Genomic DNA, 16,552 nt, shown 5'->3' with positions numbered 1-16,552 from the left:
TCCTAGAGCCTCCATAAAGGATCAGGAACAAATAACTTTCTTCAGAAAATGCTGAGAAAGTATTCCTGAGAAAGAAAACACATGCCTTTCAACTGATCATGTTTAAACAGCAAACATAAGTCAACACCATGATAAATTTTTAGCTAACATAATTCTACAAGCAAACACTGAGCGCTAGAAATGTCATAAAATGTCATAAAATTTCCAAGAAATTTCTTTTTAGCAATCAAACCCTACCTGGAAAACTGAAACGGGAATCTAACAATCACCTTTAAGTAGTGTCTTATTTAAAACTAACAATTTAACCCATACTCACAATGTCTGAACAATGAAAATGGGAAAATCAGTGGGGCAGAATAAAATAAAACACTGATTTCTGAGTTCTCCAATGATTATTAGATATTAATAGATTCCCTTTCCTAGAGAAGAAAGGAAAAGAAGGATGAACTCATTCCCGATTCAAGCTTAATGCCAGGTGGAGAGGTCAATAAGGATTTAATGAACTTAATATACTCACACCTACTTAATAATGGATGCTGTTAGAACTGTGACGACAGTTCCTTTTGAAGACTTCATGTGAAGCTCTGGATCCAATGACAAGTAGTAGTTGTGATGGGTCATAACTTAGTAACAGCCTCAATGCACATTTTTATGAGACAAGTAACTCTTCTCAGGCAAGTAAAAAGCAGACTAATGAGATGTTCCTATGGGATTTGATATAAACATTAGAAAGGAAAACATCCTGTCAGCTGTGACCCCACCTAGAGCAAAGGCTATATAAGCACTTCAAAGAGGAAATAGCCGAGAAGCTTGGAAATCAGACACAGTCGAGGTTCCTTGAGCTTTCCATCTGGACCACGGACTAAAATAAACCAAAACTGGGTACACACTATGGAAACCAATGGTTGTACAACAACAATGATTTCTTGTTCAACGCCACACCAAAACTGCTCTAGGATTACAAATTTTCGGACCATTTCTTCTAACGCCAGCTGCCAACATGACGGTCTTGAAGCCAACAGCTGCCAACAAGTTAGCCATGTTCCGAGGACTGCCAGGCCCACTCCTTGCTTTTATTTCACACCCATCTGCTTAATAAGCAACTTCAATGCCTGTCCCCTTCTGGATGATTGTGGCTGGTGTGGTGAAGGCATCAACAGCCATGAGAAAGAGACCATGCAAATCTTGAATGAGCGCCTTGCTAACTACCTTGAGAAGGTGCGGATCTTGGAACAAGAGAATGCTGAACTGGAGTGCAAAATCCAGGAGGAGTGTAACAAAGAGCTCTGTGTTGTATGTCCTGACTACGTGTCCTACTATGCTACCATAGAGGAGCTCCAGAGAAAGGTAAGATTCTTAGGAATGTGTATAATTGGGTTGAGTCATGACACTCTCCAAGCAATAGCCATTTGCTAACCCTTAATATTTTTAGTTCATCTTATGTTGGAAAAAATATTTTGTAGAATAAGAGAATCTCTTGAATGGAATTGTCATCTGGAGGCAATATTCAGAGTTTTATATTTGTTCATCTTCCAGAGATACATTCTGCTGTGTCAGAAGTGTGTCAACATGTGTCAAAATGTGTCAACAACCTATTGCTGTCATTTCTTTAGCAAAAATAAGAAAACAGGGATATGAGAAAGGGCATTTTGTTTTAACAAGCTCCCAAATGTTTAGGAATTATTATATGTTTTAACCATTTTGCCATCACCACTGTTTCCCCCTTTTATGCTCATTTCATTATCTCCAAATTATTTCAGTGGTTTCTTCCAACACCAAGCCTATCTCCTAATCAGAGCAATGTGTTGCTGTTACTTTCCATGCCAGATTTATTCCATTTTATTTCTTCAACAAGTGTTTACCGAACACCACCACCAACACAGCAGACATTACTCCAGGCTCTAGGAAAATATTCGTGTGCTAAAAAGTCCTTGCCCTCATGGTGGTTACATTCCAGAGGATGCAAATCAAGGGCAGATTTTATATTATTTTTTTAAGATTTTATTTATTTATTAGACAGAAATTACAAGTATGCAGAGAGGCAGGCGTGGGGGAGGAAGCAGGCTCCCTGAGCAGAGAGTCCGATGCGGGGCTCAATCCCAGGAGTCTGAGATCATGACCTGAGCCGAAGGCAGAGGCTTTAGCCCACTGAGCCACCCAGGCACCCCAGATTTTATAATTTAATGGTAAAACATATACAGAAATTTTTATTGGTGTGGGTTTTGCTGATTTCTTAGGAAAATAACAAAAACTCGGACTTTCCTGGGGTGCCTAGGTGACTTAGTCGTTAAGCGTCTGCTTTCAGCTCAGGTCCTGATCCCAGCATCCTGGGATCGAGCCCCCCATCGGGCTCCCCACTCTGCGGCAAGCCTGCTTCTCCTTCTCCCACTCCCCCTGCTGTGTTCCCTCTCTGTGTGTCTCTGTCAAATAAATAAAATCTTAAAAAAAAAAAAAAACTCAGACTTTCCAAAGCTTCCCAAACTTCCTAAGCATAGCTATGAAAAGCCTAACTCCCCGCCACCCACTGTTAATTGCAATACACACAAGCCATTGGTTTTTAAAGAAGGAGATCCTGGTGTTTGTCTAATTTGTGTGTACAATTTCATAATTCTAGATCTTGTGCACCAAGGCTGAGAATTCCAGACTGGTCTCACAAATTGACAACACCAAACTGGCTGCTGATGACATGAGAGCCAAGTAAGCCCACCCAGCACTGTCATTCGCGGCAGAATTCACCCGCCTCTGACTCCATACACTCCTGAGAAGATTATCCCCAAATCTGCTAAACCTCCTGCTCCACACCATACCAGCACGAGCCCAGGGAAAACCTTCACATTCGATAAATGGAAACAGTACTTGGAGATTCTAACATATGAACCCATCTGATCACCTGCACAGTAATTCAGGAAAATGGGTTAATAAATAGTTGCCTTGATTACGTTGAGAAAACTGTGGTTTGGGGGGGGGGGGGTCTGTCACATCCAAAGACATACAGCTAGCACAAGAAATAGCTAAAACATGCCTCCAAGTTTTCTAACTCCTCATCCACTGCTCTTTCTCCATCTACTGCATTGCCTCTTGGAGCAGGAGAAAGAGGATAAATTTCCTTATCTCAAAGAATAGCAATATAGCCTCATCCCAGCAAACTGATTAAGGAATAATAATTATGTGTGATATTTATCAAGTGGTCTCACCTCTAACGAGAATAAAACTGACACAGAAATATACTAAATGAAAGACCCAAAGGAAAATGCGGAAGGAGAGTTCTTCTTGGCTTGATTTACACTATCTGATTATATTGCCTTTCTTTTTGTGTCTCATTTTTAAAGGTATGAAGCTGAGATGTCCATACGCCAGCTGGTGGAGGCAGACGCCAAAGGCCTACAGCAGATCCTCAATGCATTGACCCTGGCCCAGGCCGACCTGGAGGTGCAAGTCCAGTCTCTGAAGGAGGAGCTCCTCTGCCTCAAAAACAACCATGGAGAGGTTAGAGAAAAACCAAGAGTCATTACAAGCTAAGCCTCTAAAAATAGCAGCAATTCCTTTGACTTGAACTGGGCAATAGGTGTCTCCAAAAAGTAGATACTACTCTGCTTTTCAGCCCCGACAGTACCTACCACTACTAGCATGGGAATCCATCACCTATAACACAGTATCTGAGGCCTCCATTGTCCTTCCCGCTTTTCCAAGAGAAGGAAGCAACACTTTTCCTGTCCTCACAGCTTTCCTCTGTTTGTAGGATCCCTACACAGACTTCTGCCACTATTTCTATAAGTCTGTATTAGTAAAAGCCCATATTGGCGTCATAGAGGCTATGGTCTCTTATTACAAATTCTACCTCTCTGCTGCTTCACCATTACCCATCGCTGGAAATGATTTAAATTCTTTAAGACTCTGATCTTGCTGATTGATTCCTTTTAATGTTCTACATATTTGAACACAGAGTCATATCTGAACTAGCCTGAAGTCATTTTATGGCATCTCAATAGCACCTATAAATCATCTATGTCTTTATTGTGAGCTATATTTCAGATACAATTAAGCTAAACCATTGCTATTAGACAAACAAGAACACAAGGGTGTCATCTGTTCACCAAGTGACCTCCCATTCTTTTTCTTTTCATAGGAAATAAATTCCTTACAGAGCCAGCTTGGGGACAGACTCAACATTGAAGTGACCGCTGCTCCTTCCGTTGATCTAAACCAGGTTCTACAAGAAATGAGATGTCAGTATGAGTCCATCATGGAGACAAACCGCAGAGAAGTGGAACAGTGGTTCAACACGCAGGTGGGGGAGGGTAGAAAAGTCAAAACCAAAAAGTTGACATTGCATTTCCAGGTGTCCGTTAATCAAAGTCATGTTTTCCTTCATAATAGTCATGGTCTTTGTGTTTCAGATGGAGGGGCTGAACCAGCAGGTGGTGGCCAGCTCTGAACAGCAGCAGTGCTGCCTGAAGGAGGTCACTGGACTGAGACGCACTGTGAATGCTCTGGAGATTGAACTGCAGGCTCAACACCGAATGGTACCCAGCAAGCTGACCAAGCCTAATACAGCAGTGTGATGGCAAAAACCCCAGACACCTGCATGTTGTAATGTTTCACAAATTGTGTCCCTCAGAAGTTCCTCTGTTTGCTAAAGGGCCTATGGCCAAAAAAGGGGCCTGTGGTCCAAAAAGCCTGGGAAATGCTGGAGTAAACACAGGTTCAACAGGGTACCTTCCTGCAGGCCTTTAATAAGCTAATATGCTCTATGGCTCTCCCAGAAGGAGATATATGGTACTCAGCTTTCCAGACTTATTTGGCTCTGGACCCCCTTTTTTAAGATCCTCTCATGGCAATAATGATCTATGGAATACACTTTGGGAAACATTAAGAGGGCATTTTATTACATGCAAAACATTTTTAAAAACTATCAAATTTATAAAATAATCTTATAAAGGAGGTAGCATAATTATTGAGCCAATTTTACAGCTGAGCCTCAGGCAGCTAAAGTGATTTTCCCAAGCCAGATCCCAGGTGAGTTCCATCTTGCCTATTTTATAGAGATGGAGACACTGAGATCCTGAGGCATTAAGTAACTTGTTAAAGGTCACAAAAGAAATGAAGTCTGAACGGAATTCAGGTTCCAAAGCTGGAACCACTTCTGTTTCATTTTACTGCCTCTCTGAAGTAAGCAGTTATTTATTTATTTATTTGACAGAGAGAGAGAGAGAGATCACAAGTAGGCAGGCAGAGAGAGAGAGGGAAGCAGGCTTCCCACTGAGCAGAGAGCCTGATGCAAGACTCGATCCCAGGACCCTGAGATCATGACCTGAGCCAAAGGCAAAGGCTTAGCCCATTGAGCCAACCAGGCGCCCTGTAAGGAGTTATTTAAATGGCTCTGATATGAAGGGTACTTGGAAGAGCCTGCCCCAAAGTTGGTTTTGTCACCAGCTAATCATGTGACCATGGACAACTCACTTAACCCCTTGAACCTCAGTCTTCTCCTCTCTAAAAATTGGGAAAACCATGGAAATGATAGGTTATTCAAACCTAAAATTCCATTGTCCGTAGACTTACAGAATGACGAAGCAGGAAAGAACTTTAATCATCAAAGTTTCAACTCTCATGTTTTAGATATGCTGCGTTAGATGCTGCTGACTTCTTTAAGGTATAAATATTCATAGAATGAGGTGCCATAGTAACAGGTTCTCATAGCCCAGGTGTAAAATAAATTGGAATACTTTTTTGTCTCACAGGTAGGAGAGTGTGGTAGGATATTATCAGGTGATTAAGAAAGAAGTAAATACTTAAAAGAGGGCAAAAATAAGTTAAGAGTATAAAGGGAAGTGAGCTTTAGCATAGTTGATAATTTTGGTTTGGGATTTATTTGGTTAGGAAGTAATAAGAGGGTTGGAGATTCATTAGTACCTGCCCCAAAGAAACCATTGTTTAAAATGATGCAGTTTACAAGTGACCTAGGCTCCAACAAGTCATCGTTATAAATCCTACTTTCCTCCTCCGTGGCAGAGAGATTCCCAGGAATGCATCCTGGTGGAGACAGAGGCCCGATATACAGCCTTACTGGCCCAGATCCAGTGTCTGATCGATAATGTGGAGGCTCAGCTGGCAGACATCCGGTGTGCCCTGGAGAGACAGAACCAAGAATACGAAATTCTGCTGGATGTCAAGTCCCGGCTGGAATGTGAGATTGCCACATACCGCAGCCTTCTGGAGAGTTCAGATGTCAAGTAAGTAAAATAAAAACAGCTCCTACTAGAAAATATGCTCACCTACATGTGTTACTGCCACTGGCAACAGGGGGCGTGAGCTTTGATCTTCTTGCCAATGATGGGAACTTGCGACACATGGTCTCAAGCTGTGCTGTTCCGAGACCTACAATTGTAACCTGGTCCAAACTTGAGGCCTTAGCTGAGCTGAGTCATTCTGAAGAGCCAGTGTGCCAGGTTAATTGCTTATATGTTGAGATTTTTTAAGTACAAGGGAAAAAATGGTTTTCCCAAATATTCAAATATTCCTGGCCACTTACAGATTTTCCCCCACTGCGATGAACTTTCATGAGATTGAATAGGATGACCCTGTTCCGTTTGGCGGAACATTCTGCTCAAGCTGAAATGCCCATCCCTGTCCAGCCATTCGTCCTTGATGCCAACAGCAGCATGTAGATATGTATTTTAGCATCTTTTTTTAAAGTAGAAATTGTAAGGTTTTTCAATAAGAAGCCAAACAACTCATAAGGAACTGACCTAGATAGAGCACAACCTCTTCAGAGGAAGCAGCTCCTTCCAAATGAACGCCCCAGGTGCAGACTCTGTTAAAATTGTTACAGAAACCTTCTTCCCCAAAATAACCACTGAATTCTGTTCCCAGCATTCTTTTAACTTGCACATTTTAACTGCCACATTATACTAGCATAAGGTTAGCCATAGCTAGTCCCTATGAGGAGCTACAAGGCACCAAAGTGCCTTGAATCATCAAAGAAAGATGATGCTTTCTATAAAGAGCTCTGTTAACTGCTTCCAACTCCAATTCTGTAAAGTTTCATTTAAATACACCCAAAGGCACTTTGAAGCTTCTTGATAAAGACTGAGGACTCTTCCATAGATGGGGCTCGGGCCACCAGTAATATTGTGACTCTCTGATAAGAAAAATATCTGACTAACTTCTTGTCCTCAAATAATAAGCCCCTCAGCTTGTCCCGTATCCCTACTGACCCTGTAAATTTAGCTCCCATTATACCCAGCCTGGAGATGAAGAACTAAAGCTCGGGAGGCTTCACTGACTTATCTGAGGTCACCAGCTGGTAAATGACAGAGCTGGGCTGCACCCTGGTCGTTAGCTCCTGGCATGGTGTTCTTCCACAAGGCAATGGCATTGTGCATAATGGCAGCTTACGTAATCTAATGCTTCCAAACTAAGGATGCTGCTTCCCCATGGATCTGCTTTCATTCTTCTTCTTTCACTAATGATAGGACAAAATGAATGAATAAGCTTTTGGGAGTCCTTGTTTTGAGTGGCCCATGTTGACACCACTCCATCACCATCGTTATCTTCCCTCAGTCACAGGTAAAATTCTGTTTTTTCTAGGCTTCCCTGTAGCCCATGCACCACCAAATGTGAGCCTTCCAGTAAGGCCAGTGCCATGGAATGCACAGCCTCAGTTGACAATGCATCACCCTCAACTTCCCACTGGACACACGGGCCCTGCTGTGCCTACAGATGCCTGCCCCGAATACTGGTTAAAATCTGCACCATCACTCAGGAGATTCAGGATGGCAAAATCATTTCTTCTCACGAGCATGTGCAGCCTTGCTTCATCATCAGAACTGTCAGAGTCTAACATCCCAAGGTGATGAAAATGACCCTCATTCATGAAAGAAAGGCCAATACTTGCTCCTACCAGAAAGGCTTAAAAAGTCCCCAGCCCCTTAAGGTACCTAGTTTCTTACTACCACAGTGGGTCTACATTGCTAGATAGAATACCTTGCATTCTGATCCTTCCCTAAGTTGCCACTATCAACAGGATAACAAATGACATTGCTTGGGAAGCACATCACCCATTTCTCTGAGAGACGGGCACTGATTTATAAGTGCCCAGGAAGGTGCCCTACATTACTTGACTCCACAGGTGATAGGCAGGTTTCTCTCTTGTTTACTCAGATCTTGTTTACGTATATTGCTCACTTGATCCAGTCAGACAAGTTCTAAGATTGGTTTTGGCCATGGTACATGAGGCGAAAAGCTGCGATCTTCCCTCCTAAAATCCTTCCTTGGCTGTAGAAAGAAGCCTATATAGGAATAGCATAAATAGGGGGAAAGATCTTTAATGTTGTGTTTCCTTTAATAGTTGTGAGTCTGACTCCTGTTGAACTGGACTGTCTGTTAACCATACGCACATACTTTATATTCCCCAAGGCATTTTTGAAGATGTCCGTGTTCTTCAAAACTTTGTAACCATTGGGTTCTCCAAATATTTTCATCAAGAGTCAGGAAGAGTTGTGGGGAGTGAATCTAGAGCATTTTGAAGGAATACTATGGATCCTTTTATTAAATGTTTGCTGTTTCTCTTTCCACTCTATAGGGAATGGGAGTTGTTTCCGACTGTTTAGCAAGGAACATGGAGCTGGAACTCTCACGCCATAATCCTGTTCCTCCATCTCCCTGGGACTGATGACCATGAAAACATAACATAGCTTCCTCCTTCAATTTATCCATCACAGAGAAATGGACTTGATCCCACAAACTTTGCAGAAAAGTAATCATTGAGTAATTGCTGCTTCAGAGCACAAGACAGTCTCAAGTGAGAAGATACCATGTATGTACCAGCCATTATCAGAGCTTCTCATAAGTAGGGTCACAGAGGGTTTCAGTCAATCCCTACAAAATATTTGACATTTTCAGAAGTTTTCATAAATAATTACAAATCAAATACAGGATGTGGAGCCAAAAGACCTGAAGTCCTAAACTAGTCTCTTGGGACCCTGGGCAAAACCTTTAGCCTTTATCAAACTTAATTTTCTTATTTGTTAAGAGGACCATGGCTACTTGACAGGTTTGCTGCGTAGATCAAATGAAATTGTTTATGTCATATACTTGGTACACTGAAGAGCATGATGCAAATGTTATTTTTACATAAGCTTTGCCTTTAACTACAGCCCTAGACTTAACTGTGTTATTATCCCATGTCAAAATTCTTTCTCCATAAATGTAGTTATCCACTCATGATTTGGGGAGTTTTAATAGTGCCCGGCTTTGAGCGGTGAAAAAAGAACAGAACAAGATCTTCCTGTCATCAAGCCTGCAATTCTACTCAGTAAGGCATTTCTGAATCTTCAGGTCTATATCAGATATCAGCTGATAGCTAGTGCCCACAGCAAAAACAGAAGCATAATTTAACTCAGAGCTCAGCAGCCACTTCCTCCATACAAGTAGCAACTTATACTGAGCAAGAGGAATGGAAAACTCTCAGAGTGATCTCCTTCCTCCCAATAACTTCTTTCCCATCTGAATGCCCAGATTACCCCTGGTAGCACTTCACAGCATACTCTCAGACTGAAGGATGAAGTGTGGGAAGAGCAGGGGGTTGCCTCAGAAGCCCTAGGAGACAGTCTCATCCCAGTCTGTGTGTATGACCTTGAGTAAAAGGGACATCACAATGTAGGTCCTCACACACTGGAGAGATTAAATGGAATAATAACACTAAAAGGGTTGTGTAAGCTGTATAAGGCCAGGCAGAAGAGAGGTTTGTCCCCTAATTGGAACCAGGCATTTGTCATTTCACAAACTTCTTCCTTTGTGTCTGGTTCAGTGATGGTCCCCAGTGGACCCCATATGTACTATCAACACTAACTGAGAAACCAGTTGGTGAGAAGCCAGAGTTGCTCAGTCTGCTCTGAGTTTTGATTCCAACAGGATTCAGGGTTTAGGAACCTCGATGGATTCAGGCTAACCTTGGGTTGATATGGCAATGCCATTCTTAATTTATTCCCAAAATAGGATCTCTTCCTCCCACTCCACTCAAGGCTATCCCATCCCATGTGCCAAGCTCACACTCATACATCCTAGGCTGAATTATAGATATTTGAAACCAAAAAGACTGTGAATCCCAGTCCTGTAAGGCAATATAATGCCAGGTTCCTTTCTCTGGAAGTCTATAAAGTCCTAGTAAGACATAATTTTAAGAAGGATTGACTCCAAGAGCAAGATGGCCTTTTGATTGGTAGAACCTGTCTCAGAGCAGGAAAGAGTATCAAAACCCATTTGGTGGTCTGCAATTATATTTCCCAACAAAGGAGGTTTAAGAATATATTTTTTCTAGATTTTGTCTTTTTTTCATGTTGACCTCACCTTAATATATGACAGCTGGTTTAAACACTTCCAAATGCAGGGGTAACCATGCTTCTCTCTTCCCCTTTGTCTCTCAACCATTAACTGCCCCCCTAGTCCCTATAGATGGCTCACAACCTCTCCATCCTCATCCTCTATGATCAACTCCACCAATTCTTGCTCAGAAGAAGTGGCCTGAAAATTTTTCCTCAAGAGTTTAGTCAGTGGTAACCCATTACATTCCTTGCCACCAGGATTTCTCTAGTTGACTCAGAAACCACTTATATCCAAAATCCCAAGGAACCTATAAAATTTAGATTATTTGGCCATACTGTAGACATCCTGCATCAGCATCTCCAGGTGTGGGACCTAGGCATCCAAATTTTAAAAGATTCTCACTTGAAGCATGCGTGCTGAATTATAAAAGCCACTGCTTGTTAACTGACAAATGCCTTTTGCTTTAAAGATCTGGATGACCTACTGTCTTAGGGAATTATCTTTTAGGTTTTGACACTAGCTTGATAGATGACCACACTTGCAGACAATTCCTACCCTACATATCCATCGACCTATTTATGAAGTAGGGTTATTAAAATCTAGTAAGTAACTCATTTAATAACTAATTCATTTAATCCTTACTACCATGAAGGAGCTACCCCTAATATTTCCATTTAGTAGATAGAGGAACTAATGGATAGAGTGGTTCAATGACTATCACACAATATTGTGTGAATACTGAGTATTGTGTGACTATCACCCAGTGTCACAAAATAATAAGATTGAATGTTAAGTACTTTGATTTCCTTAATAGGGTTAAAATAGCACCAGATACATTCTGTAATCAGTCTCCAAGAATGGAAAGAATTCACAGTAGCAAGAGATTATTTTTTCAACTCTTCAAAGAACTATTTCCTAGCTTGCTTGTCTCTGATTCTAGTGAGAGACCATCCAAGGAGTCTATGGTATTAGCATTAGTCTATAAATAGTCTTAAATAGTCTATAAATAGTCTATATAGTCTTTTTATCTCTAAATTCATAGACTGAGATTTATTTTTTAACTTTCAAAACTTAAATTTTTAAATTTAAACTTTATTTTTAACTTTAACTTTTTTTTAAGATTTTTTATTTATTTATTTGACAGACAGAGATCACAAGTAGGCAGAGAAGCAGACAGAGAGAGGGGGAAGCAGACTCCCCGCCAAGCAGAGAGCCCAATGCAGGGCTCGATCCCAGGACCCTGAGATCATGACCTGAGCCAAAGGCAGAGGCTTAACCCACTGAGCCACCCAGGCACACCTAACTTTAACTTTTTAACTGTGGTAAGAATGCTTAACATGAGATTTAGTCTTTTAACAGATAATTAAATGAACAATTAGCTATAGACACAATGTTGTCCAGCAGATCTCTAGAACTCATTTTATTTTTTTTTTACCCTTTGATTAGCAATTTTCCCTTTACCCTCCCCCAAGCAACCTCCTTCCATAGCAACTACCTTTCTATGTTTTGCTTCTATGAGTTGATTATTTTAGATATATCCCATGTACCATGTAAGTGGAATCATATCATATCTCATATAAATGGAATTATGCATTATTTGTTTTTCTGTGATTGACTTATTTCACTACTATAATGTCTTCAAGCTTCATTTATGTTGTCACTTACTGCAAGATGTTCTTCTTCTTACATTCTGAATAATATTCCATTACATGTGTATGTGTGTACACACATAAACATATGTATACATATACATATATGTATGTGTGTGTGTGTGTGTATATATATATATATATATATATATCACATTCTTTTTTATCCATTCATCATCAAAAAATCCATTTTGATTGTTTCCACCTCTTAGCTATTGTGAATAATGCCTCAATGAACATGGGAGTGCCTATAACTCTCTGAAAATTAGAAAGATTTTTGATGGCATCTAATAGTTTTTTCCATATCAGAGGTGGAGAAACGGGGGCCCAGAGAGAAAGGGGATTGGTCCATGACTACACAGTCAGTGAGAGAACCCAGTGTTCTTTCTTCTACTTCTCATTCCCCACATCTGGAGTAGATAGTGCTGAAACTTGGGTTGATAGAAAACAACCTTGGACCAGCAGGGAGTGACCTTCCATTCTAGTCCTTAGGGGCATCATTTGACTTCTCTGCTGTAGGCCCAGAGATTTTTCTGATCTAATATCTTCAACTTCACTTACAATCCCTAATGTTACTCGCCTTATTAGGTCTTGCCTTCTGTGTAAATAGGAAATAACACTAGAGATAACACCCTTCAGTTCCTTCTTTCTCTGATGTCTTTTTAAAAAGGCAATTAGATGCTATTAATAAGATATTTAAGTTCTTTAGAAGCTAATGATTATATGTTCTTCTTATTAATTCCCATAATTTCCATTTATCAAATGATGGAGAAAAGTATCTTACTTGTTGCCTGAGTAAATCTATACTAAGTCTGTCCATTTTGATTTAAAATGCAAGTTCGGATAATAAAAATCATTTTAAAAGCAAGTGCCCTCTTCAAATAAGAAGGGGGGAAAAGAGATTAAAATTCAGGAGAAACAGAAAGTGTCCCAGAAGAGAAGGGAAGAACACCATCCACGCTAGGAAGAATTTGTAGGCTGAGGCAACCAGTACCCATGACACAATGCCCTGCTGAGTATCAATGCAAGCAAGCCTGGAATGCACTGTTTCAACACTGTAATCAATGCCTTTATAGGAAATGAATCCTTTGGCTGGTTGGATAGCTAGAAAATCTCTGGTGTGTTCATGAATGATTCACAAGCTTCATGGGAACAACCCACACACCCAGTTCAAATGTGAACAACCAACCCTATTTGGCAACACTAGAAAGGTTTATGTAGTCAAATGATCATTTCAGGTTGCGCATTATACTTGGAGGGTTTTCTTATGTGATGCTTTTAAGCCACAGGCTACCACGTATATGCACATGGGAAAATATGTAATATGCTGTTTCTATATGATGTTTCTAAGTATTCCAGTTCAGGTGTCACCAGTAGCAAAGTTTCTGAACATACGTTCTTCTCTTCCCACCCCTCCCCTCTGCTCTCTCCTCCCTGTCTGTCTGGAACAACATAAAAATCGGTGTGGACATATCGGTGGTACCTGAAGAAAAACACCTGAGATTAAAGTTTATCTTACTATTTCCTAGAAAGGAAGCGGGTTTGTGGCTCCCTTCTTTGGGTCTTTCTATAAAGAAAAAAAAAAAAATCAGAAAGGCCTTCTAAGCCAGGGGTAAAACCCTCTGCTTTATAGCTCATTGTGGTGGTCCAATGGGCCCAGCAAGTACTTGAGAGTTACTTGAGAGTATGTACCTACTTGATATCTGTGACTCTTAGAGAAGCAACACAACTCTACCAGAAGACCTAGAGAGACCACATTTTCGGCTGAATTTCTCCAAATACATATTGCTGGTTACAGAGAACTGCCTATCCCAAACTTGTATGTAAGGATAGAAAGGTCTTCTCTTTCATATTTGTTAGCTCATTTGCCACTAACCAATCAGAAAAACATAACTGTGCCCTCCTCCATCACTGCCACTCTCCGAGAGACCACCTTCCTGCCGCCAGCATAGATTTGTGGGTGCAGAGAAAAGCCTCACAATGAAAGGCAAGTAAAAATCATATCCCATTTAAGAGCACACTGTAACTTGAGGGAGAAAAGGAGACTAAGGTGAAAATTTAGAACAAGTCCTGCCTACCATGTCATTAGAAAGAGCCAGAAGAGGGCGCCTAGGGAGCTAAGTCATTAAGCGTCTGCCTTTGGCTCAGGTCATGATCAGGGGGCCTGGTATAGAGCCTCGCAGCGGGCTCCCTGCTCAGTGGGAAGCCCACTTCTCCCTCTCCCACCCCCCGCTTATAGTCCCTCTCTCTGTCAAATAAAATCTGAAAAGAAAAAAAAAGAAAAGAAAAGAAAGAAAGAGGGAGGAAGGAAGGGAAGAAAGGGCCAGAAGAAAACATTGGCCACTTCAGGCCAAGAAACACAATCACATGATGATTTAGAACAGATTCGTGAAGCCAGACCAGGGGTCTGATTTTCAGCCCTGCCACCTACTGTGAGATCTTGGGCAAGTTACTGAACCTCTGTATCTCCACTTCTTCCTCTTTAAAATGGGGCTTCATAGGGTTGAGAGGATCACATTAATGAATGCATGCAAAGCTCTTAGGCATGCCTGGCACCCAGTAACACTGTGAGTATGATTTCACTGTTGCTCTGAGACACTTACATTCCACTGCCAAACAGTCACACGCAAGCTAAGGAAGTATTTCACTGGAGCTGACAAGTGACGCTGTCAAGCCAAGTCATCTCAATAACTTAATGAGAGCACCAGATTAAGCATGAAACCTTTCTTTTTTCTTTTTTCTTTTCTTTTTTTTTTTTTTTACTAATTTTTTAAAGTAAAAATTATGTCTATTTAAGATGTTTTTACACACAGGGGCGCCTGGGTGGCTCAGTGTGTTAAACCTCTGCCTTTAGCTCAGGTCCTGGGATCGAGCCCCACATCGGGCTCTCTGCTCACCGGGGAGTCTGCTTTGCTCTCTGTCTCTGCCTGCCTCTCTGCCTACTTGTGACCTCTTCTCTGTCAAATAAATTTTTTAAAAAAATCTAAAAATAAATAAATAAATAAAAATAAAAAGATGCTTTTACATACATATACCTAGGGAAATGATCACCGCATGCAGGCCCAAATCTTCAATTTTCTGGAATGTTATGGATCTCAGCTGGAAAGGACCTCCCCATAATATATCAACTTTCAGACTCTTTGGCAGCCAACAGGAAGACGATGGCCCAGGAGGAGGAGCGAGAACAATATGAAGCCAGCCCTATAAACAGGATCACTTTTGTGAAGATTGGACATGACAGGGCAGCCCAGATAGGACTGGTGGCCCTTCTCCGAGAACAGATTCTGCTGCCTTTGTCTCTTCTGACCCCAGTTTCCCTGAAGTCTAGTTATGGGCTCAATAGAGAAAGCAGCAGGAAGCCTCCAAAACACCTGTCCCAGTTAACATGGAACAATCAACATGTAATGAAAACACTGAGATCCACGCAGAAGCCACAGAGCCTCCTGTGGTGAACAAGTAGAAAGTAACGCTTCTTCCAGTCAACCAAAAGTTGAAAGCTCCTCGTCAGACACTGTGCTAAGTGCTTTACCTGCACTACCTTGCTCAATCCTCACAACAACCTTACCACACTATTATTATTCCCACTTCACTAATAAGTGAAAAGGCTTACAGAAGTTAACTAAGTTGCTCAGCACCAAGTGAGTAATGGCCAAGTTGAACAAATTCGTGTCTTCTGTGCTCTAAATGCCCTGGTTCTAATCACTCAGATTTAGCCATCTATCTGTAGCCCAATCAAAGACACAAATTGTTAAGGAAATGTGTTTGTCATGGAGTGCTGAAGAAGGTGAATCCAAAAAGCAACTCGACATGTTCGTACCCAGCCCAGTCCAGGAAGGAGTGACGCTGCATGCAAATCACATGAGCACACGGAGAGTAAGGGCAGTTCCTCAGGCCGAGTTCCTTAAGACCCCACATCTCTCTTCTGGTTCCGTATTTACCAACCAGCTTCCATATCACCATCTGTTTTCTCTAATACCCCGATACAACACAGATGGGAATTTCCTGGTTGCAGAACGGATCATCTCTCAATGTTAAATTACTAAGTTTGTATTCTGGCTCATTCACCTGGCACCTAAGAATTAGGTGAGTGGGCTCCTGAGAACCCCTTTGGTTCTGGTGCTCTAATAAAATGGTGCTTTTGAACCCACCAGCTTAAGAAGAGACTCAGACCACAGGGACTGCATGAGGGAGTGTCACCCAGTGAAGCCCTTTCTCAGAGAACAGATAGCCCAACTAGATGGCACTTCCGCTCATCTCATTCCAAATACAGGAGTTAGGTGGTTGAGTTCATGTGAGGTTTACTGTTTGAGGACGGGCACAGAATGGCACAGCTCTATACTAGACATAAAACCAAGAGGTCTTGATTTGGAGAAGCATCAGGAAAGCACAGATCTCATTTCTAACCCTGTCCATAGTCATGGTGAGCTCAAGGTTGAAACAATAGCTGCCAATCAGCCATGTTTCCAACAGATGACCTGTAGCTTCAACATCAGTCATGAGCTGCTGAAGCTGTAGAGGACTTTCTGGTTGTGACCCTGAGATTAACAGGATATAGGGTAACAGGAAAGGATGTCAAAAAT

General features: G+C 41.4%; 1 protein-coding gene across 1 annotated transcript; it reads left to right on the top strand.

Moving 5' to 3' along the window:
* The first annotated feature begins 891 nt into the window (after positions 1-891).
* KRT39 (keratin 39) lies at positions 892-7,840 on the top strand. Its single transcript, XM_013062604.2, has 7 exons — positions 892-1,347; positions 2,615-2,697; positions 3,330-3,486; positions 4,127-4,288; positions 4,398-4,523; positions 6,010-6,230; positions 7,588-7,840. Exons 1-7 carry the CDS (start codon positions 892-894, stop codon positions 7,838-7,840), a joined length of 1,458 nt encoding a protein of 485 aa, XP_012918058.1.
* The last annotated feature ends 8,712 nt before the right edge of the window (positions 7,841-16,552 follow it).

The sequence above is a fragment of the Mustela putorius genome, unplaced genomic scaffold (genome assembly GCF_011764305.1).
Source record: "Mustela putorius furo isolate JIRA1106 unplaced genomic scaffold, ASM1176430v1.1 tig00000487_pilon_pilon_pilon, whole genome shotgun sequence".
Taxonomy (NCBI): domain Eukaryota; kingdom Metazoa; phylum Chordata; class Mammalia; order Carnivora; family Mustelidae; genus Mustela; species Mustela putorius.
This window is presented reverse-complemented; position numbering and strand designations above follow the sequence as displayed.

What these genes read in the sequence shown, in the direction of transcription:
- KRT39 (XM_013062604.2), top strand. Translation starts at nt 892, where the DNA reads ATGGAAACCAATGGTTGTACAACAACAATGATTTCTTGTTCAACGCCA. An exon ending in TCAAAAACAACCATGGAGAG is followed by an intron (nt 3,487 to 4,126) that starts GTTAGAGAAAAA and finishes TTCTTTTCATAG; the next exon opens with GAAATAAATTCCTTACAGAG. An exon ending in AACAGTGGTTCAACACGCAG is followed by an intron (nt 4,289 to 4,397) that starts GTGGGGGAGGGT and finishes TTTGTGTTTCAG; the next exon opens with ATGGAGGGGCTGAACCAGCA.